The sequence below is a fragment of the Neolamprologus multifasciatus genome, chromosome 8 (assembly GCF_963576455.1).
Source record: "Neolamprologus multifasciatus chromosome 8, fNeoMul1.2, whole genome shotgun sequence".
NCBI classification, from domain to species: domain Eukaryota; kingdom Metazoa; phylum Chordata; class Actinopteri; order Cichliformes; family Cichlidae; genus Neolamprologus; species Neolamprologus multifasciatus.
Genome location: NC_140446.1, coordinates 3,258,888 through 3,283,260, shown reverse-complemented (window position 1 = coordinate 3,283,260; position 24,373 = coordinate 3,258,888). Strand labels below are relative to the sequence as shown.

Below are 24,373 nucleotides of genomic sequence, written 5' to 3'. Positions count from 1 at the left end.
ATAAGGTGTGGCTCAAGACTTTTGCACTCAGCTGTAAGCATTGCATTAACTGATCTGGACATGCAAAACAGAAACATGTGCGAAACCCAAGTTGTATCTACACATACGCACTCCTGCCCTCCTTACCCTGCATAGACACACCTTCAAACTTACAAATGCTCACCTGCCTGTGTGACATCACAAGATGCTAAAGGGAGGTGTTAATCTGTTTTTTTACAGTGGCGAGTGGGCTGGTTCATTCCAGCAGGTGGCTGCTCGGAGAACCTCTCAACCCAGGTACAGACAGTCCTGCACTCGGATCAGCATTTAACTTTACAGAAAGGTAAGAACTGATCTGTCAAGTCTTTATATTTTCACTGTTTTGCTAATCGGAAATTTCAGTGTCAGAGTGTCAAACTGATCTGCAGGCCTGATGGAACTGACATTAAATATGGATTTAGAGACTTCAAAGAATAAAATAAATAATTTTAATCTGCTAGATAAAAATGGTAAAACGTCTTTGCCCATTTAGCTAATCCCCTACTGTATACTAGATAAGCACAGGTGTTACCTATTGGTTGCCTGAGGCTCTTATAATGAGATGAATAACTTCTACTGCAAGAAGTACGCAGAACAATTGGTAATCTGAGCTTCAGTAGGCGCAGGAACACGACGCCTGGCTGTTTAAGAAAAACAAAGTACACGGCGAGATGTGGTCAAGGTGATAAGCAATGCTTGTACTCGTGTTTCACAGCGAAATCTGATTTTGCCTGGAGGGTTACTTTAAACGTCGCGTGTGTTTTAAGCGATGCAGGAAATTAATTTCAAAAGTAAAGAGATGAGGTGAATGTAAGAGGTGGCACGGCTCATCAGAGCAGCACCGACTGTTTCATAAATATGTGTCTATTGAACATTCAAACAAGCAAGGATGCAGACTGCAAAGGTCATGCCGGTTATGGAGAAAGATCGTGCAGTTGTAGCAAAATTTAAAAGTCACACAACACATTTAAATTAAATTACTGAGGGCTACAATTAAAAAAATGACACTGTAATAGGATGGTAGAAACTAAAATTAGTAGAATATGAAGAACTATCTCTGATGAAGCGAACACAAATCCAAACACGTGTTTCGTTCATGTGGTATTTGAAGCGTGAATAAACCATTAACCTTCAGGAGTGAGCTGCTTAAAAATGACCAACATCCTTTATTGTGCATTTAAAAACGTCAGGCACTAAACCTCCTGCAGCAAGGCTCAATGACAACTGAATGTAAGTCTAAAGGGAGCTGGAAATATTCCCAAAAGATTGGAGGCTTTGAAGGTCATTAGAGGTGGCACAAAGCTTCGGGGTAGAGTCGAGCTAGCCACCCGTATACACGGTTCTGTTTCAGCGAACCGCAAATGGGTGGCACAGTGTCATTTGCAGTAAGTGAGCATGTAATGGAGTTGTAAGTGCCCCGAGCAAGAGAGGAAACAAGCCAATTGCCCAAGTTGTTTCCAGAGTTCATCCTTTGATTCCTAGACATTTAGGCTAAATTTAGAACGCAAAAGGATGCTATCAAAAATGTTTGCAAAGATAATGACATAAACCTCAGGAACATGAAGTATCACAGCTCTGAGTGCAGTGGGAACGTCATGCCAAAGGGCGGGATGTGTTTTGGTTGTTCTGTGTGATGCTGTGTTTTGTACACAGAACACAGAATTAAGCAAAGTGGTTGTGGTGAAAACAGCCCAACCTCATGAGTCAACACAGGGACCTGCGAGGCCTGTCTGAATGCCGCTGTAGTCGCTGCTAAGAATATTCCGACGACTGTCTATCATTTCCTAGAGAAACAAAGCGGTCTCAGATTACAGTACAGTATATTCATCGCATGACTGCAACAGGGTTTTTTTCTTAGTATCTTGAAACATTTAAAAACACGTTGGGCCCTGATTAAAAGCTCTTTTCATAGCCTGACATTCCACTTCCTGTTATGATCAAATTCACTCTGACAACACTTACATCACCTTAAGAAATGTCAAATTAATAATGCAGTGATTATGTTTATTAGCTGACTGCATGAAACAAGATGAAAGTATCTTAATTGAACTTGTCTGCTTGTGTTACTCTTAACGACCAGTTTTAATGACTCCATTTAATGTTCGTGGTTAGATTAGTTTTCATCGTGTCCTGGTGTCTAGACTGAAGGAGAAGAAAAAATATTTCTTAACAGTAGCTGCAAAACTTGTGAAGATGTACATTATCTAAAGCTAATGTGCATTTTCCCAATTCGTGTACGTGGCCAACAAGATGTTTACCATGTTCGTTTTGATTTAAATTTTTTCTGCAATTTTTCTGAAATTTTAAATTCAAATCAGCTTTATTTACACAGAACCAAATCAGAGCAACAGTCACCGTAAAGCATTTTTTATTGTAAGATAAAGATTGTACAATAATACAGGGAAAACCACAACAATCGGGTGATTGTATGAGAACAGTTTTGCGACCAGAGATGGGTAGTAATGCGTTACTGTAATCCGATTACTTTTTTCCAAGTAAATAGTAAAGTAAGGGATCACTATTGCAAAAACGGTAATTAGATTACTGTTACTTTCCCGTAGTAACGCTGCGTTACTGCGTTACTAAAACTGATTTTTTTGCGAGAATGTCTCATGACAGTGACGTAAGCGAGTGCGACGTTTGCGACAACAGCTGTGTGCAGATCAACAATGGATCATATATCGAGTGCAGAGAGAGTATGAGCGTGCAGCGTTTAAAGCGTGGAAGTACTGACCTTACTTTGAGTTTGATTCCATAAAAAGTGACAAAAACATTAGTGTCCGTTGTGCGTGGGAAGAAAACTTCTTTTTACAGCGAAAAAACCCCTAAACTTCCAAACAAGCACCCAGTAGCTACGACGTAATGGGAAACTCACAGAGAAACTCGCGGATTCTTCCACTGACCGCTGCACACCTGCACCAGGGTAACCCTCCGCCTGCCCCACTCCTGCTTTACAGGTGAAAATAGAGCAACAGGACCGCTAGTCATTGACTTTATTTATTTTCTGCTGTGTTTTACTTGCATCTATTTGAAAGACTGAGTGTAAACACACAAAATATTTTATTTTATGTGCTGGAATGTGCAGAAAATAGGTTTAAATATTAAACTAATTTCTTCCAGTCAGAGAATGTTGCATATAATTAAATCTTTGCTTGATGCATAAAGTTAAAAGATTAAAACTAATAAAACAAGTTTTAAAAAAAAGAGACTTTTCCATTTGATTACATTTTGTATGATGATTATGTAGAAAAAGTAGAATTGGGCTGAAAGATCTATCGCTTTATCACCTATTCATGTTGAAAATCATGTTTTTAAAAAGTAACTAAGTAATTAATTACTTTTGAAAATAAGTAATCAGTAAAGTAACGGGATTACTTTTTTGGGGAAGTAATCAGTAATTAGTTACTGACAGTGGGAAGGAAAAACTCCCTTTCAACAGGATGGGCTGGGGGGAGAGATATATTGATATTGAGAATAACTGATGATTAAATGCAAAGGGGAATAAAAATATGTGAGTGAACAGGAAATGCTCAGCAGCCCAGGCCTATTGCAGCATAACTAACATACACATGTTACCTTTCTTATGCCAGGATTAATATGCACCATAAATGTCCATTATTTTTTTAAATTGCATAACCAATGCAGGGATTTGGTGAATTAACACAAAGACACTCATTCATACTCTCATTCATACTTTCAGCCAGTTAATCTAAGGTCATGTCACACAGACCTTGAGACTGGTGGGCGATTGACTGCCAATCACGGGCCACAAGAGACAAAGCGGTATTCCCCAAACAGCGAGTTGTTGCTGGCAGTCACTTATTGCTAAACCCCGGTGATGCATGCCTAGAGACCGGTCAGTGCATATGATGCTACTTACTGCACATAATGCCCCCTGTATATATTCACTAAATGTATATAATGTTCTCTCCCTTTTTGCACAGTCGAGGAGCGTGTCAGGATACATTTCACTGCGTGTTGTATTCGTATAACTATGCATGTGACAAATAAAGGATCTTGAATCCCAACAACTGATGCTCACTACAGAAAGCATGTTTACTCCACAATCACTTGGCAGTTAGTTACTGTAGATTTAGTAGCATATGGTGCTGCACCCAAAATGTCCACACAGAAAGGAGCACGTTGGGCACTGAATTCAAACCCAGAATCTTTTTTGGTGTGATGTAACAGTGATAACCACTGCAGCATCCTGCAACTTAATTTGGTGTATACCTAATAATGTGTATCATGCAGATCGAGAGCAAAAACTGAAGCCCATGAATGCTACTAGTCCTTAGAGTGGACACTCTTCAGGGAAAACGTGAAAATGCTGAGATCTTGCAGAGAATCACTGAGACGTTTGACAGACTTGGAGCTGCTAAAAGAAAAAAAGCAGCACGATTACCAAAATAAAGTCGGATTTATTCATTTGAACACTACGAATATCTAAAAAAATAAATAAATGAATATCTTAGCAGTCCAGCTATTCAGTCATTGAAATTGTTTTACATATCTTGGTACTGACTTACTTAGTACCCAAGTCTGAAATGACCAGTGTTCAGTAACGAACGTGGTTTTCACTTTGTTTTATGTAAACTGAGTATTTGTTGGAAGCTTAAATCTATACGACTAAAGAAAAGTATCAAATACATGAATCATTTGGCACACCTTAATGAACGTTCGATGACTGCCTTCACCTTTCTAGTGTTCTGAAAAACATGGGAACTAAAAGTTCGATTTCAAATTGATAACCTGCAAACGCAACAGTAACTCAGTGTCAGTTACTTTCCAGTAGGAAGCTGCACTTTTCTCCTTTTGTATTATCAGGGTATTTAGGAAGGGATTATGGGAAGCTAACAGGACGTTGTTTCTATGACCTCATGGAGCGAGCTCCACGCTCTGGCAGTGGGGATGTTCACTGTGGCCAGAAGAAAGTGGAGTCTGTGACTGGAGCCCGGTTCACTCAGTCAGATAGCGGTGATTCAAAACCCATTTGTTTTGGGCGTAGAGGATGCTCTCAGTGGTTTGGCTGTGATTGATCCTTCTTCTGCCCGTGATTGCGCCGTGACACTATTCCAGTTTCCACATTCATTTTTCCCCTGCTAACTTTGACCAGTTCAATGCAGTGGTGTTTCCTTTATTGGCCCTCTGACAGTACTTTGACCTCCACCCAGAAAAAAAAAAAAAAAAGGATCCTGGGCCATTGATTTTGGACAGCAGCAAAACTCTGCATGGAAATATGTGCAAAAGACATTAATCTGTGGCATAAAACAAGATAAAACCGTTTTTACAGCACAATCCACATGAAATCTTCTGTTTGATGCATTTTCAGACCTTTTAATCGTCTAATGATGATTACCGTAATAGACGAGCCTTTAATGGATTTATTCCACTACTGCCTGAAGGTGCATGAATGCCATCACCTTAGCAATGGCTTATTAAACAAAAACCAAGTAAGAAGCTAAAAGAAGTGGCAGCTCGAGCAAGCACTGTTGCGGTGAGTTTTGTATCTCCAGGCAACTGCCCCATTAGGATTAAACATATTAACACAAATAGCAGGAAAAGTGGGATCATTCATGGTAAACATTCCCATATTGCTGCCTAAAAATACACCTTCAGAACAAATCTACAATGAAGACAAAATTATAAAATACCACACAAATGACATAACCTTGGAGATTACCAACTGATGTTTCAATACAGGGAGACCTCCACTCTTAATGGATTCCTCCAGCATCAGAGTCTGGAAAGAGAGAAAGTGGAAAATGGAAGAGGGCGGGCGTTTTACTCTCACAGTAAAAAGCTCTTTGGAAAAGCCCTTTGGGATGTTCCAAATGAGGATGTTAAATAATTAAACAGCTTTATGTATATCACATCTCTGCTTCTTGTCAGAAATTAATCGTGACACCAAAAACACTCAATAGCTAATTAACAGTAGAGTCAAAATTAATTCAGTTTGTCTTTATGAATGGTAATGGTAAACGGATCGACTCTTATCTAGCACTTTGCTACTCTCCTGAGGCAGTTTGAACATGGATATGGAGCTGAATATAAATGAGGATATTTCAGGTGCATGTGCAGAAGTCTAATCAGAGCCTGAACAAAAATGTGCATTTTCGTGTCACAATTTTTGGACTCCTGATTTAGGTCAGACATCAGACGGCGGCTGTCCACTCTGCAGACTTGCCCGTCTGTCTGTTGTCTGTTGGCTCCAATTGTCATGACCTGCATTACTCTAATGACCTTCACTCAGGTTTTGGGTCAATTTAACTACAACACCAACTGCACAGCTCTCAGTCCAAAGTGGCAAACTATAGAAAGCTGTTGATTTTAACACTCTCGTCAGGAACTGATTCAAAGTTAGTTAGGAGGTAAATTCTAAAGATTCTGGGAGATACGATTATCATGGGAGATACGATCTGGGAGATACTTTCATGAACCGAAAGGTTTGCCCAGTTAAGTGGACCCAAAAACGCAGATAAACACGGGCGAGGAGTGCTTTACAGTGATTTTTATTTGGAACGGTGACCTAAAGTAACGAGGGAGGCCCAATAAGGCTAGTTGCAGGAATGGGGAAGAGGTCAGAGAGCCGGGGGAATATTCTGTAACAGAGGGAGAGGTAGTTAGTTAGTTGTTTGCCTTACTGTGCCAGTCCGGGTTAGTATTACTGAGGGGAGGGGAGATAGGTCCATGGAAAGCGTCTGGAGGGTCTCAAGCTGAAGCGTGGAGGTCAGAGGGCAGGCGGGTGAGCAGGCTGGGAGACAGAGACTGTCCAAGTAAGGTGAAGCCAGGGTTGGAACTCCGCTGAATGAAGGGAAGACAGAAATTATTCCAAGAGATAAATCACACGAGGACCACCACGTAAATGAAACGTCATTTACCACCAAGAAGAGTAGAACAAACTGACAAGGAGGAGCCAGTTGAGTCAGCTTAACCCTTTAAAACCGGTCGGAGCAGCACGCTCTGTTTTGCGTAAGTATTTTTAAATCCCGGTAGCACTGCAACTACGTGAGCTAGCGCAATAATTTATTTTGCATATGAAACCTGAGGAGTTGTACTTACATCTTATGCCATCAGCTTGTCCTCGGTCACAGTTTCCTTCCACATAAAGCTTTGCAAAAACTGCATAAAAACCACTTGCAGCAACAAAAACATAATATTCCAGAAACATGCTTTGCCGATCCGATCAGCTGTTTGTAACACTTCCTACGTTGGAATAGATGTCAGAGCGAACATTCGCATGTCCGCCATGACCTGCCCGAAACCGGAAGTGACGTCATTTTTGCGGAAATGTAGTTTTTTACCATCAGGGCCTCATGAGCCTATACTGGTGTTTTTAAAAGTTATCTTTGACTTTATGACTTTCTGTGTGGTTTCTGGGATGCTTAGGACTCATATTGCACTGCTGGAAATAGTTTATTTTGATGCATATGCTGCTTCTTTGCAAATTTGCATTATAATATTTATTTTCGTTTTTCCTGCAGTATATAAAAATTGGTGTATTTCAAAAATAAAACTATGAAGACACTTAAAATAAATTTCCTGTGGTGGGAAACTATTTTGTGCAACTTTTTTGTATTTACAGTTTTGAGGGATAAGCCTCTTAAATTTCTCTAACTAGAAATATATGTTAAAAAAACAAAAACGATTTTCAATTTTTTTGTAGTTTATTGCACTTTTTTGCAATTTATGTAACTTAATGCATACATATTATTAAGATTTGGGCTATAATGGTTGTATTGATGTATAGCAACTTGAAATGGTCCCAAAAATGGCTCCACAGCATGTAAAAATATAATATAAGCTCTGGCGGACTTGGTTCTCTGGTAGGTCTTAAAGGGTTAAGTAGGTCTCCCGCTGATTGCTCGCAGATTAGGCTCAGGTGAAGCACTGAAGTCTCCGCCCCCAAGGGATGGCTCAGCAGCCACAGAAGGAAAACCCCTCCAGGTACTCCCACAGACCATGACACATCCAGCCTTTCTAGCTTAAAAAAAACCCAAACAAATGATTTTTATTATCATTTAATTTAATTTTTTTGCTATTTTCAAGATGAATCCAAAGAAAAACATCCTGAAGACAGAGTTTATTTGCACAAATATCCTGTTTTATCCGCCCAACAGGCCAAAAAATTCAAATATACTGTTTAAAGTAAGGTAAGAGCAGGGAAAGCAATGTTGGTTTATGGTTGGATATTTCCTTTAAAAAATACTTAAGTGGTTATTCAATGACAATATCAGAATATCCATCGTTCCATATAACTGCTTATCCCTTACAAAGACTCTCCAAGCTGACTTTGGACATAAGGTGGGATAGATCTCAGGCAGTCCATGGGGAACCATTCACTTTCACATCCACTCCTAAAAATATTTAGACTCACCAATTAAACCGAGCAGAAGTTCAAACCAGGAACCTTCTAGTCATGGTAGTAACCACCTTGCAACATCAAAGAATGATCTGTTATTGTCTTTGTCATTGTTTTTGCATTTTTGCATATGATATCTTTGATATGTTCCCTGCAGCCTCTGGAAGATGCATCACAGACAGTATACATCTGTGAGCCGCACTGATGAAATCCCCATGAAGACCGAAAATGGGCCCCGACCCAACAAATACCGCTACGTGCGTAAAGAAGGCAGCTCTAACATCATGTTGCGCCACGTTCCTGAGGAGAGGCTGCTCTTTGTGACGGACATCTTTACCACCTTGGTGGAGATCAGATGGAGGGTGATGTTTCTGATCTTTGCTCTCTCTTACATTCTGTCCTGGCTCTTTTTTGGAATCCTCTTCTGGGTCATCGCTCTCGCTAATGGAGACATCAAGGATCCCAACACTGAACCCTGCGTGTTTGAAGTCCGCAGCTTCACGGCCGCTTTCCTCTTCTCGCTCGAAACTCAGACCACCATCGGTTACGGATTCAGAGGAATGTCTGAGAACTGCATGCATGCCATCATCATCGTCACCATACAAGACGTCATGAGCTGCTTCATTGATACGTTCGTCATTGGAATTGCTGTTGCCAAAATGGCCTCGGCCAGAAAGAGGGCGCAGACGGTGGGCTTCAGCAACCGTGCTGTCATCAACCTTCGTAATGGGTACATTTATCTTTCCTGGAGAGTTGGGGACTTCCGCAGGTACCACTTGGTGGAGGGGGCAGCTACCGCCCAGATAGTCCGCAGTACGATGCACGCCACTGGGAGAGTTGATGTGACTTATGAAGACTTGGTCATCCAGCAGAAGGACATCATCCTCGCCACACCAACCACCATCTATCACAAGATTGAACCTGGCAGCCCGCTGTACACCATGACTTATGCTGATCTGCAGAGAGCAGACTTTGAACTGGTTGTGTCATTTACCTACACAGACGACTCCACAGGCATTCTGCATCAGACGCGAACCTCTTACACTCCAAACGAGATCCTCTGGGGTCAGCTGTTCCAGGAGATGATCAGAGTCGGCAGGAAGAGCTACAGGGTGGATTACAACTTGTTCCATCGCACTGAAAAGATACACGTCCCCTTGGTTAGCGCTAAGGAGTTCGAAGAGAAGAAGCAACTGCAGCTCACACGACACTCACCTCGACATTCACCCAGCTCTTCCCCACGGCTCCCTTCACAATCGCCATCTCAGGATCACCATGATAAATATTTGAAACCCCCGATGGTAAAGGTGGAACTTGTGAGTGACAGCCGCCCTATACCAAGTGTTGCACCATCTCAATCAGACGATAGTCAGGATCAAGAAACTCTGACTCAGCCAAATAATCAGACAAGTGAAGAAAATTGAAAGCAAAGCTGTGAAATTCTATTTCGTCAAAGAATCCTGCAATGGTGTTCATGATGGGACAAAGTTTGAGCTTGTGCAAAAATAATTGCTTGAGAAATTGATATATCACTTGACTTTACAAAAGTAGGTGACGATAGCCGGTATGGTGATCCAGATTCTGAAGTTCTAACCTCACAGAAGCTTGATAAACCCTTTACAAGCAGCTGGACGGTCCTTGTGGCAGATAACACAGTTAAAATACCCAGTATTGTTCTAACTTTTGTTGAGGCCTCCCAATGTAAGACCTCACATCTTCCCCATTGAGCGTAGCTTGGTACATCTTAATTTTATTTGTTTTAATATTTTGCAGGAAGATGGTAAATGGCCTGTATTTGTCCGTAAGGACCTCAAAGCGCTTTACACATCCAGTCATCCACCCGTTCACACACTGGTGATGGCAGCTACATTGTAGCCACAGCCACCCTGGGGCGCACTGACAGAGGGGAGGCTGCCGGACACTGGCGCCAACGGGCCCTCTGACCACCACCAGTAGGCAACGGGTGAAGTGTCTTGCCCAAAGACACAACGACAGAGACTGTCCAAGCCGGGGCTCAAACCGGCAACCTTCCGATTACAAGGTGAACTCCCAACTCTTGAGCCACGATCGCCCCCATGTGATCGCCCCAGATGTCAGGGGATTAAAAATGACGAATGAAACTCAAAGCTCTTATTGGGCCAAGGAACTTCATAACTCATTTTACTGACTTTTCAAGCCTACAGAAGATAAAAGACGATGTGTGGGTGTGTATTACTTTAACATTTAAATTCATATTTTGGGTCATTGGCCTCTTGGTGTTATAAAAACTGTACATCACAGCTGATTGGTGGTTCTTGCTGGAAAAATAAAGGACAATGGACTGATGAACTTTCAGTAACAGCGGGGATACGCTTCAGTCCCCCTGAGACCAAAGTTGTATAAGCAGCAAAGAAACTTCATGAATGAAATGTTCATCTTCCACTTTTGAACTAATGACTTTTACCGTTTCTGTGTCTAAACACGGGCACAACAATGCAGTGTAAACACAAACCCTCGTTTGGCTTATTGTCAAAATAATACTGATAGTACAGCACCCGAGCATCCGGTTTAGTACAACATTTTTACCGCTTATTAGGTGCAGTTCTTAAAACTAGAGTTCACAGGATCAGAACATTTATCTGAAAAACACTGGAGATGAGTTCATCCACGCTCGACTACACAACCAGGCTGCAATAACCACAAGCACGTAACTGCGATTACTGATTACCATGCTGACTGGATTGGGTTTAGCGGGTGTCACTCTGTGTTAAAAACACAAAGTTGTAAAACTTGCACTGAGAATTTTTTATGAAGCAAAAATGATCATATGTATGTGTCCTTAAGGTTAAAAAATGAGCAATTATGAGCCTGAGATAATCAAGAACAGCCTCTAAAGGGGAAGGCTATATGACTTTGACTCAAGAGGTCAAATATTTAATGTAAAGTTTAAAGTCTTGGCGTTGCTGATGGCAAATAAATTGAAGTCATGCAGGTGACTACAGTAACATCCCATATTATGATGTAAGTCAAAGTTTATATAAAACACAGGGAATATGTTCTGTTCTTTTATGTTTGTGGTGGAGGAATCTTTGTTTAGTCATTTTAAATAAAACCTGCTCGTCAAGCCATCTTTCTCTCTGTCTTGCACACACACACACAAACGTTTTTATATCTTAATTAATTGACATAATGCTTCCCTAGCCGCTTACCCTAACCATCAAAAATGAATGCCTAACCCTAATCTTTAGCCTAAACCTAACCATAACCCAACTGTAACCCTGACACTAAAACCACATTTTGAGCCTCAAAAATGCTTCAAATTTTCTTCATTTTTGTTACATCTGAAAAAAATGCTAATTAAAAAAGGCTACCATTGTCAAAGATTTTAAAAAGTGATGCTTACATGTATGGTTTGTGTATCAACTTTGATGATCATCCCTAAGATGGATCATGGTTTGTGTCTGAGAACAAAAGCTTTGATCGGGAAAGTCACTTTCATGTGAAGTAACCAGACAGACAACGATAACCAGATGCTCCTGCCCCACACGCTGCTTTGTGGCTTTGATTTGCACCGCTGCAGAAGCCCATTAAAAACATGTATTCTTTTTCATCATGTATGTAAAACTGGTCAGTTCCAAGCGCTTGATGTTGTTCAGGCCATGGTGATGTTGCATGTTGCTTTAACGGTAACGTCTTCCCGTCAGGCAACTTAATCCGACCAGTCTGGGCACGCTCTCAGCGGGCCTGATGATGCACCGTTCACCTGTAACTCTTCAGCTTTTGTTTGCTGATGTCTTCAGACAGTTTGTATCTTGCACGGAGCTCTTCAGCTCTTCTGGGAAGGCTTTCTGAAGATACCGTGGAGTTTTTTACTCATTCTTTTAGAAGAACATTCTTGAGGTCAGATGCTGATGTTGGACAAAAGGGCCAGGCTTGCAGTTTTCATGCTGGTTCATCTCAAAGGTGTTTGATATGGTGTGGTCTGTGTGGGCCAGTCAAGTTCTTCCACACTATACTCATCCAACCATATCACTATGGAGCTTGAATTGTGCACTAGAAAAGAACAGAGTCTTCCCCAAGCTGAAGCACAGGATTGTCCAGATGACTGAATTCACCCACTGGCCGGTCTTTTTAAACATCTATTTATAGAGGCAGTGATTTTCCCCCTTGAAACAAAACAAGTACAACTGAAATAACGTCACAAACTTTCAGTAACACTTCACGCTGATCCCTTCATGATGAAACAGAACTTTTGGCGGCAGCTGCTTGTAAATAAAGCCTGACTTCACATTTGGAAGCTCATCTGCAACTGAAGCAAAGTTTGTTTTCAGATGAACGGCGTCATCCCACAGAGGCCCCCAGGACGGCCACAGTTTAGTTTTTACAGGCCTGTCTGACCCCCTCTGTCTTATGATCACCACTGACCTCACTGCATAAGGACATTTGATTGGCTTGTTATTAGAATAGCTAAACATACACTGTTATTACAGTGAAACCAATGAGTCACTAATTTCATGGCTTTTAATGATCCTTGATGTCGACACAACACACAGAGTACCTTGAAAGCCACATTCTTATTTTGAAGGAGGGACTAAAGAGAATTATAATTCTCAGCATCAAGAGAAAGTCCAAGTAAATTTGTAGTGTTGCTGACGAGCGGCGTGTGCTGAAGTTGGTCGATGTGAAGAGCAACATGAACAACTTGGACAGAGGCTTAAAAACATCTATAATTACTTTCCGAAGTGTCAGCTGTGCAGCATCTGACAACTCCAGCCACACCCATCACTCGCTGTATAGATGCCGCAGCGCCATAAAGATGTGATGCATCACTCATGAGTTCGAGTTGTATACAGGTGTACCATCTTCCTATGGCGATAATGAACAATGCAGACTTTATGCTACTACCTGCAGAAAGAAGCAGGAGAACATAGAGGAATCTAGTCTGTAAGTGGAGATGAATTTTGAGAAATATAAAGAACTTAAATCATGTAATATGAGCAGAGGTGTTTCCAGGATTTTACAAATGGGGTGGCACGTGCCCCCCAGAAGGGTTACCGGACATCAGAAAATTATATCAGAAATAAACACCAAACAAAATCAACTGAATACTGGTTGACATTCTGCTTCTATAAACATGTGAGAGTCAATTAAAAATATATATTTTAACATCTGTATAGAAACAAAGCACAACAACATTTGCCTAAGGACCCTACAATAATACAGAGAAAACAGAAAGACCCCAACAATCAGACGAACCCCTATGAGCTAGCACTCTGCTGACAGTGGGAAGGAAAAACTCCCTTTTTACAGGAGGAAACCTCTAATAATAAGAACAATAATGCATTTTATTTGAGGATGCCTTTCTAAAACCAAGGTCACCTTGCAAAGAGAAAAAGATATCAATAAAAAAGTAGATTAAAATTAATTAAAATGCAAAAACAACAACAAATAAAAACAAAAAAAACAAATAAACAAGATTTGACAGCAAGTAGGATCTGTATTAAAGCGAGTAACCCAGTTTAAACAAGTAGGTTTTGAGCTGTGACTTAAATAAGAGAAGGGAATCTATATTTGTTAAGATGGAAGGAAGTGAGCTCCAGAGCCGAGGAGCAGAGCGACTGAAAGCTCTGTGCCCCACAGTGATGAGACGAGCAGAAGGAACAACAAGATGAGAGGCAGATGAAGATCTGAGAGAGCGGGAAACTGTGGTGATATGAAGCAGATCACAGAGATAAGGAGGGTCAAGGTTATGAATGCACTTAAACGTGAGAACTACGATTTTAAAGCTTATCCTGGCTTCTACGGGCAACCAGTGAAGCTGTTGAAGAATTGGTAATATGGTCTCTTAAGGGAGTACGAGTTATGACCCGAGCTGCAGAATTCTGAAGAAGTTGAAGTTTATGGACTTATTGGGGAGAGCAAACAAGAGGGAGCTGCAATAATCGATCCAGGAAGTAATAAGACTGTGGATGAGGATGGCAGCAGCATGGGGAGTAAGGAAGGGACGAAGTCGGTTAATGTTACGCACGTGAAAGTATGCAGACCGGGTTATGTAATTAATGTGAGACTGAAACGAGAGAGTACTGTCAAGTATGACACCCAAACTCTTTACCTGTGGGGAAGGAAGGGTGGGGGATTGTCAATATTAATGGAGAAACTGCGAAATTTGGTTAAGATAGAGGCTGTGCCAACGAGTAAAACTTCTGTTCTATTACTGTTAAGCTTGTAGGAGAACCATGATCTAATCTCCATAAGGCAGTTCGAGAGGAAGGTAGGTGGAAGGGATGAATTAGGTTTGGAGGAAATGTAGAGCTGGGTGTCATCAGCATAACAATTAAATATTATAATTTCGGAACATATGGCCAAGAGGGAGCATGTCTGGCAGCATCAGGCCCCTCGTCCCCAACCACAACTGGCTGGGGATGGAGGGAAGAAGACTGGACAAAGACGGCCTGTGGAAGAGAGCAAAAGACTCAAATGTGAGTTACCTCCTTAATGTTTACCCAGTGTTTGGACTCTTACTGTGAAAATGATGTGAAACTAACAGATGACAGTGAAATAGATACAACATGTGTATTACTCTCCATCACAGAACAGCTGCCAGTCTGATAAATGTGTCTGAGTTTAAGGCTTTGTGATAGGTTTGTAGCTTAAACCTATTCGCTGGAACGTTGAAGACAATATAATTACACAGCAAAGCAAGACACGAAGTAGGCAAAGATCTTCATGTTTCTCGTGCACGGGAGAGAACCGGACAAACGCCGTTCCTTCGCTTGACCCCAGTTGCTCTTGTCCGCTCCCCCGTAACACTGCTCTTTTATTGAGGTTACATGAATATGCATAGGTTCATTAACATACGCCGCCTATATACAAACAAAGAGTACCTTGCCTGTGTGTGTGTGTGTGTGTGTGTGTGTGTGTGTGTGTGTGGTCAGAGTGTGACCCCATAAATGACTTCCCTAAACCTACTGGTCTGGAAAGTCTAGCACTTAGCCTAAAACAGATATAGCCACGTTTATCCTACCATAAAACAATAAAACAAGGTACGACCTCTTCCCATGCTCCCAGGATGTAGGTGTGGATTCCAGAACACTCTGGAATCCACACCAAGCCTTTGCAGACTATTAAGGATCACACATCCTATCACTACACAATTATTTAAACACCTCTACCAATCTAAGACTAATTATAAAACTCAAAGCATATACAAGTAGATATTTCTAAGCATAAATGACAATCAACATTACAAAACCTAACACTTTGTGCTTTGAAAATGTGTGTAATTTGATTCTAAATCAGCTGATAGCTTTTAAAATACAACAGCAGCAACTATTAAAGGATTAATGAGTCTCCTCCGCCACACATTTGTCAGTTAAATGATGTAGTTTTGATTTATTAAATCAATATATTTGGCTTCAATAAATCCAACATTTTATATTAATTTACTCAGCATCAGTCAAACACCTCAGAGCAACAAAATGTTGGTAAAGTCAAGCTGGCTGTTTCCAGTATCGGAATCAGAACTGAATAACATGAACACAGTTTGTGAGCAACTGTAGAAAAATGCTGAGTTTGTCAAAATCACCACATGTAGAATTTCACTCGCTCCATTTGGGAAGTTTTTTGAAACAAGTTAAAATCGGACTTTGACTCAGTGTCCCGTTAAATCAATGTAATGTAACAGATACGCATTTTATTCTTCCTGCCTCAATGCTATACTTTTATGAATGCTATAAAAAATCTTAACTCTAGCGACTTTTATACACAGACTTTCCATCCAGTGCTGCGGAATTAAATACATTCATTTTTTACAGCCAATATTAAAACATACCATTTAAAAGTAACTGACATTATGTGGTAAAAATCAGCGCTGTCAAAGTAAACGTATATGAGAAGAAAGTACGTACAGTACTGTGCAAAAATCTTGAGCCACGCTTCATTTCTTTATATTTTGCTTCCGAGCATCCAGGCTTTCTTTTAATGTTTAAAAACGATCTTGGGCAATAGTTTTCCAGGCTTTCTGAAAGTCTTTCAAAGTTGTTTATGTCCCTGGGCTTAACCAGTGTTATACCCATAAGGGACAACTTAGCAAAGAACCAATTTGCTCCTGCTTTGTTGCCAACAGAAAGCCGTCTCAGTAAGTTCAGACTGTGTTGAAGAATGAAGTTACTCATACCAAATGTTGACTTTCAAGGTCATTAGACTTGTAGAAAACTCTGTTTACTGTATTTCCATGTATACTTGCACACTGTAATAAATCATTTCATGCATTTCCATAGCAAAAACAAATAAATGGGTGGTGCTAGCTAGCTAGCTAGCTAGCTAGATAGCCAGCCTTTATTGTCACTTTAATTTAATTACCTCTATTTTTATCTTAAACCTAACACTAAAGGCTGCTGGCTCCCATGGCTTTTAGTTTTTTAGAGTTTGCACCTTCTAAAATATGTTCAAACGTGTGTTTGCGCTCTGGTGGACAGCAGACCACACATCTGTGCTAGCTGAACCAGGGAGGACCGCCACCGCTTGAATGAAGACACTTGTATCCAACTGGGCATTTTCTTTGTCACATATAGCCCCGTCATGATGCCTTCAGCTTCCATGTGTGTATTCTGTGTGATACAAACATAAATCTACTATTAAAAGATGAAATGCATTATAAAGAGTAGGTGAGATGCAGCTAACAATTGTCTTTGGACACAGAGGACTTGCTAACATCTGCTAAATGAAGCTAGACCATAACACTCCCCACCAAGTCTCAGCTATAGCACAGAGGCTAACAGTCAGTCTCTCTCTGTATAATCGCTTTAAGACAGCAAATTGGACCCAGAGTATACTGGAAAACAAAACAACACAGCACTCACCACTCCTACAGAAATAAATATATTCAGATCTATATTTATACACATGCATTACTTACTCTTGGCATTAAGGATGCAAAAAAGCAGTTTTGCAAATGTTAGCTCTGAAGATGTGTAGCCTTAGCAGCCCTCCAGCTTTTGTTCCCACTTGTGGTGGGTCCACATTAGGAAACATGATTAGAGACTATAATAGAGACACAAAGAGCAGAGTAAATATGAAGCCAGCAGCCATTTAGCTTACATCAGGAACACAACTGGAAAAAGGAGTTCATGAGAGCTGGCATGACTGTCCACTGGTACCAAAACCAGCAGCTCCAAGATTAGCAATGAATTATATCATGTTTATTCTCTGCATAAAACAATTTGATGGTTTAAAGCGGGGTACTGTTCATGCTCGTTAGGATAACTGGTGAGTCTAAATTGGCTGTAGATGTGACCGCATGTGGCTGCTTATGATGAACTGGTGAGCTGTCCAGGCTGTAGCCCTCCATTCACCCTCTCAGACTATTAAAAAGGCCAACAACAATCATTATTGGCCAGTGGCTCAGAAATCTCAGCGCCTTCTCAGTCCTGCATTAGTTTAAAAGGCTAAAAACACAAGCATTGGAGTGCAAAAGGCTGAAAAATCGAGTCTTTACTGATGTCAAAACGTTGCAATTAACATCAAGACTCTACCGTGTTTACATATTTCATCTGAATTCTCCAGACATTGGTGCTGCCGCGACACAAAGCTGCGTGAAGAGGTCAGCCCGAGTTCCCCTCTGTCACATTTCAGAGCTCTCTGTGTGGGAGGCACTCGTGTGGTTAATTCCAGTCTCCAGCTCTCCACCTTGTGGTCCACATGCAGCACCGACCCGCTGCATGTGTCGCTCCCTTTATTGCTGGAAATTGGGCATGGAAAGCAAACACACATAGGGCGCACAGCTCACTGACACAGGTGGTTTGGGCTAAATATATGCGCTGCTATAAATACCCAGAACTAAAAATAAAGCTAACAAAAGGCTTGGTGAAAAAGCACGCAGTTGCGGGTAATGTTTATCATGAATTAGTAAGCAGGAAGAATGATTTAGTCAATGGCTTTAAGGCAGCACAGCTACGAGCCTGACCTAAAATTATAGGGCAACAGATGCACAGTCTAAACATCCGAAGCAACTCGATAGCTCAGTGGAGAAAGACAGTCATATCATAATACAGGCATGTAGGCCTTTATTGAGTGAGTCATTCTTTCCAACAGAACACATTTTCCATACTCACATTAAAAAAGAAGATCTAAGAAAACAGCGAATATCACAGAAAAAAACAGAATGACAAGCAAACTGTCAGGAGCAGGTGGGAAGAGGCGTGGAAGTCCCAGATTCCTCGATTTTCTTCTGTTTGTGTTACTAGGATAAAGTAGTTGCACACCACTTTTGAATCATTTATCTTAGCCACAAACTTCCTCCAAATGTACCACGTGGACGTTTTGTTTTCTAGACCCATGAAAATAATATTTATATTTATGCCGCTTCGTGTTTGAACTTTTCGCCCTCAGCCCTCGTTTTTTATATTCATCGCGTCACTGCATCAGTTGCAGTGTAATTACTCGCCATTCCTTCTTGTTGTGTCCGGTTCTCATCGCTGGCGTGGATCAAACGCTCGAAATGACAGAAAAAACAGCGAGTTATTACGGCTCTACCACGGTGCGCGCTCGCCCCCCCCCTCCTGCCAGTCATTGGCCGGGCGCGGAGCCGGTGGGCGGGCCGTGCCGGTGCGCTACTGTTTAAAACGCTTTGGGGGCACTCAGTGCGAAGCACATAGTAGAGACCGGTCTTCCAGAGAGATGAGAGAAGGTTTGTGGTTTTATCCTGTTGATTCCAAAGTAATAATAATACAAAACTAAAAAATAAGCAGACGCACGGAGACGACGCTGGTTGTAAAAGAACCCGCAAAAGCCCCCCCAAAAACCCAAGAGGAAGTCTGGATTACTATTTCACCGAGGTGATTCCAACCGGTCTACAAATGAGCAACAGGTAGATGAGACGATATTTTCTTTTAAGTCGTTCCTTGTACAGATCTACTGCTCTTGCGCTTTAATGGAAGATGTTATGCTTTATTAGGTGCTTTACGCGTGTCTGAGGAGCGTGTGTGATGGTTTGATTCTCCACACGCAAGCTCCCTGGCTTCTCTGTTGTCACAGAAGTCAGATGGCCCGCCAAAAGTTTGACTTTATCATGTCATAACCGCTTCAAGCTTCATACTGAGGTGTGATGCCTGCGGTTGAAGCGAAACCTGCGGGTCTGTGTCAGTCTGAGGGTCTGTCCGTCTCTGTGCGGGTGATTGCATCAGAAGGCAGCTCCTTTTTTCCCCCTCGCACCTGTTAACATTTGTCGCTGGCATCTGGTGCAGTCTGAGAGCAGCTCTGCCCGCCTCTTTACGATTAGATACTCTATTAGCGACGTTTAAAAGGCTAAAAAGTGTATAAAGCAATAATAATAATAATAAAACAACAGTTTTGATTTTGAGTTTACTTATTCAGGAAATGTTGTACAACAGTTTTTTTTATAAAATAGTTAAAAAATTGTTAAAATTCGGTCGTTTTGAATGAGAAAAGGAAAACACGCTGTATTCGTGCAGTATTTATGCGCTGCGCACTTAAGCCATCATGTGAAGAAACAACACACACTGGTCAACAGTGCAGCTTACACTGCAATCAGCATGCACATTAAATAATGTACTGATGGGCTGAACTTTACTCAACTGTGCCTTCTCTCGTTTTTTTAAGTTAAATCAAAGTAAGTAAAAGCCCAAATTGCATCAGCCAGTTCAACATCCTGCAGGTGTGAAACTTCAGTATGACTCAGCTGTGGCAACATATTCTGTGCTTTAAGGGTGCATGTGATAGCCTCCAGTCCCAGAGAACTTTCTGCTGCTGCCAACGTCTTTCCCATCTTAAAGCCTCATGCCACAAGGAGAAATCGATCCTAACACACGCAGAAAAAACATAACAGGGAGGCGGTTGCTAGGAAAATTAATGAGAGGTGTTTTAGTTGTGCTGAGAGAATCCTCGTGGGGCAGCTGTTATCGCAGCAGAGAGGAGAAACCCCTGAGGGCTTTCTGAACGTCAACAAGCTGCATGTCTCTTATGCACACGTTTTTTTCCTCAAAACCTATTGAAAAATGACAAATTTCCACCCTGAAACTGACCTGGTGAAAGCTGAATCAAGTTGAATGTTTTCACACATTTAGTGTCTTTCTTACTAGCTAGATAATGTCATAATAATGGTAGTAGTACATAATAAAATGAACTTTAAGTTGCGTTAGCTAAACAGCTCGGGTGACTTTTACCTCACTGAGCACCTAGATGCATCTACGTCTGCAATTTTTTTTTTTTTGGGGGGGGGGGTATTTTCAGTCGCAGGTTGTTGTGCATGCTCAAATTTTGCTGAATATTGTTTGAGGGATGAGAGGAAGGAAAATGGTTTGCATATCTGGGCTTTCTCAGTGTAAACAGTTTACATAATCCATCAGCAGTGCAAGACCAGCAGCACGAGATCCCATAGAAACACAGCAGCCTGCGGTCTAGAAAGAAATGACCAGGTCAGCATGGCACAGCCAAGAAAAATAAGTCCACTTTGTAAATGGCCAATAACAGGACCTGAGTGCAATTACTCTGTGGCCTCTCTCAGTGGAAGCTGAAATGTTAGATGAGGGTTAAATATCTCTGTTGTTGTTTGTCATAACTGGATGAAATATTGTTGGCACAGAGGTGAGCTTTTCTGGCCCCGTGTATTAAGTTCTTGATGGTTTTTCTCAGGCTGCACGTCTGACAAGCTATTGGGATTTCATGTTCAGCAGGCTCAGTTACCGTTATGTATCCGGATGCTAGTTTTCCTAATTGACACCTTCTGTCTCTGTTTCCTTGTAGCACTTGACATTGATGAGGCCCAGTCGCCCAACGAAAGAGGAGTGACCACTTCACCCTCCTTTTGTTGCACTGCATCCAGAGGCCAGTGAGGCTGAAGAGGGATCCCTTCAGCCCGCCTCATTTTGTAACCATTTCCTCTCTGAGTTGGTCCCAGAAGTGTTTCAAAACTGTTTCTCCAACGCTTTTTCCAGAAACTTAGACTGTTTTCCAAAGCAGAAGCAGCACAGCCCTCCCAGACTGAGGTGATGGGAAGCGTGCGAGCCAGCCGCTACAGCATTGTGTCATCAGAGGAGGACGGCATGAAGCTTGCCACAATGGCGGTACCCAACGGCAACAGCAAGGGCAAGGTGCACACGAGGCACCAGCCGCAGAGCAGATTTGTAAAGAAGGACGGTCACTGCAACGTGCAGTTCATCAACGTGAGCGAGAAGGGTCAGCGGTACTTGGCTGACATCTTTACCACGTGTGTGGACATCCGCTGGAGGTGGATGTTCATCATCTTCTGCCTGGCCTTCCTCCTGTCCTGGCTGTTCTTTGGCTGCGTCTTCTGGCTGGTGGCCATCTTTCACGGGGACTTGGAAAATAACGACCATCCATGTGTCTCCAATGTTAGCAGCTTCACTGGTGCCTTCCTGTTCTCCATTGAGACTCAAACGACGATCGGTTACGGCTTCAGATACGTAACGGAGGAGTGCCCGGTGGCTGTCTTTATGGTGGTGTTCCAGAGCATTGTGGGCTGCATCATTGACGCCTTCATCATCGGTGCAGTCATGGCAAAAATGGCAAAGCCCAAGAAGAGGAATGAAACACTGGTTTTCAGCCATAACGCTACAGTGGCCATGAGGGACAACAAGCTCTGTCTGATGTGGCGTGTGGGCAACTTAAGGAAGAGCCACCTGGTCGAGGCACACGTGAGAGCCCAGCTTCTCAAATCCCGAACGACAGCGGAGGGCGAGTACATCCCCCTCGACCAGATGGACATAGATGTGGGCTTCGACAGCGGAGTCGACCGCATCTTCCTAGTCTCCCCGATCACCATTGTACACGAGATCGATGAGGACAGCCCTTTCTATGACATGAGCAAACAGGACCTGGAGAACTCGGAGTTCGAAATCGTAGTCATCTTGGAGGGCATGGTCGAGGCGACGGCGATGACCACGCAGTGCCGAAGCTCCTACGTCGCCAGCGAGATCCTCTGGGGCCACCGCTTTGAGCCCGTGCTCTTCGAGGAAAAGAACTATTACAAGGTGGACTACTCCCGCTTCCATAAGACATACGAGGTGCCGAGCACCCCTCTGTGCTGCGCCAGAGACCTGGCAGAGAAAAAATTCATTCTCTCCAACTCCAACTCCTTCTGCTACGAAAACGAGATGGCTCTGGACAACAAAGAGGACACAGACGAGGGGAACGGGGGCAGCGTCGGCCCTGATGGCACACAGACAGACAACATCTCAGAGAGCGAACACAACCAAGCCATGGTGCCTCTAGAGCCTCGGCCTCTGAGACGAGAGTCCGAAATATGACTGTTAAGACATCTCGTGAGAGATTTTCCGAGAGTCGCATCTCTGCTCTGAAAAGGCACTACAAGCCAAGCTGGGTTAGAGTTAGAGGCCAACCCAAACGGTACTGCTGTGGGAAGTGAGGTGTAAGACTTTGTCCCGATGAGTCTGCTTGAACTTTGCATACAGCACGACAAAACACAGCACTATGAACCATGTGCATATCGCAGAATGAATTCTCCATCAAGTCCCCATGAATGTGTGCTCAGTGTCCGGTGACTGCAGAGAGGACGGAGGCTATTGCAATGACTTGAAAACTGCAGGCATGTCTCAGTTGCTCTGTCCAGCGACAATAACGCTCTTTCAGAAAGGTGTTTTTTTTTTTTAAGTCCTCTAGTGCTGCTAGAAAAAGTGGAAGTTACACAAAAAACCCTTTAAAACTCTTTCATTTTGACACTGTCACAGAACCAAAGAGTTAAGAAATCGGATGTCTGGAACAAAGAAGGTACACGTTGTTTGTTCATGAGCTGGCCTCATAGCAGACGTCACTGAATGCGCCTGCAATAACCTGCAGAGAACTTTCCTTTGACTCGATAGCACTGATTCTCTCAGCTTTGTGCTTTTGCAGAAAATGTTTGAGCTGGTCAGACTGATAGAAACATGCCTGCTTGCGTCAAGAGATCCGAGCAGGGTAGTATTAACGACATCAAACTGACAGAAATCATTAATTTAAACTGAGACTGGGGTAATATGAGAATCTGAATGTTCTTAAAAGTGCTGCTATGATGTTGCTTCTTTTTTTTTTTTACGGCTGATAATGACTATGACAATGCCAAAGAGTATTATTATTATTATTTTTATTATTATAGTTATGTTTCTGAAAAAAACAACAATTAGATTTGGTACAGAAAAAGTAGAAAGTTTAGGCCGTTTAATGTAAGGTTTGTTTTTCAAGAACATGTGTACAGTTTCTTTTCTTTTCTTTCTTTTTTAAAATGTCGATTATCTGTATCTGGAGCCATTTCATCAAGCCGTAATCTGGACCCGTGTAGTGAAGAAGGTGGTCACGTAGCGGTAAAAAAGCAACACTGACGAGTTCTTTCGATGGGCCAGATTTTTCAACTTAAACACAAGAGTTAATTTCAAGGCAAACCTTTATTTTTAAGGTTTGAAAATATGAGTCAGTGTATTGATGTCAAGAAATCCAATACACCAAAATAATTTTTTTAAATACATAAATATCAAATCTCTACGTAAAGCCGGTTTCCCTTTGTGCTGAACTAGGAATCGGCCTCGACACCACTGGAGTTTTCATTCTCTGTTGTAACGCTTTTGTTTTACTTGAGAATGTAAGATTTCAAAGAAACAAAAGTACTGTAACTGCACAAGAGTTTGCATCAATACACGTTTATATCCTGTATCTTTTGTGACAGAAAGCCGCTGGGCTCAATAGGCAGATCCTACACGTGTAAATACCTCCCTCCCTGTTGCAGTTGTTTTGTATCGGTCTTCCAAATGTACTGCAAAACCACAGAATGTACAGATTTTGTATTATTATTATTATTATTATTATTATTATTATATTGTACATGATATTATATTGTTCTTTTACAATAAAAAGTCAATCGGAATCAACTCGTGTTGCTGGTTTAAATATCTTCTAAAGGGGCAAGGACTATTTTGCATTAATTGTTGCAAATGCAAACACAATGTGAGCGAATTCAGAAACATCAATTATTGCGGTACTGTAAAA

At 41.8% G+C, this 24,373-nt stretch overlaps 2 protein-coding genes and 1 long non-coding RNA gene across 3 annotated transcripts; 2 read left to right on the top strand and 1 right to left on the bottom strand.

Moving 5' to 3' along the window:
* Positions 1–212: 212 nt before the first annotated feature.
* On the top strand, positions 213–21,379 carry kcnj16a (potassium inwardly rectifying channel subfamily J member 16a). The gene is made up of 3 exons (XM_085170711.1): positions 213–322; positions 8,538–19,226; positions 21,122–21,379. The coding sequence occupies exon 2, from the start codon at positions 8,548–8,550 to the stop codon at positions 9,802–9,804; it is 1,257 nt and encodes a 418-aa protein (XP_085026837.1). The 5' UTR covers positions 213–322; positions 8,538–8,547; the 3' UTR covers positions 9,805–19,226; positions 21,122–21,379.
* LOC146512207 (uncharacterized) lies at positions 4,156–6,781 on the bottom strand. Its single transcript, XR_014875767.1, has 3 exons — positions 6,663–6,781; positions 5,702–5,761; positions 4,156–5,245 (listed from the first exon to the last, which is right to left on the bottom strand). It is a non-coding gene; the product is annotated as an uncharacterized LOC146512207 (long non-coding RNA).
* Positions 21,367–24,373, top strand: kcnj2a (potassium inwardly rectifying channel subfamily J member 2a). Its single transcript, XM_085170710.1, has one exon. It carries the CDS (start codon positions 21,367–21,369, stop codon positions 22,642–22,644), a length of 1,278 nt encoding a protein of 425 aa, XP_085026836.1. The 3' UTR covers positions 22,645–24,373.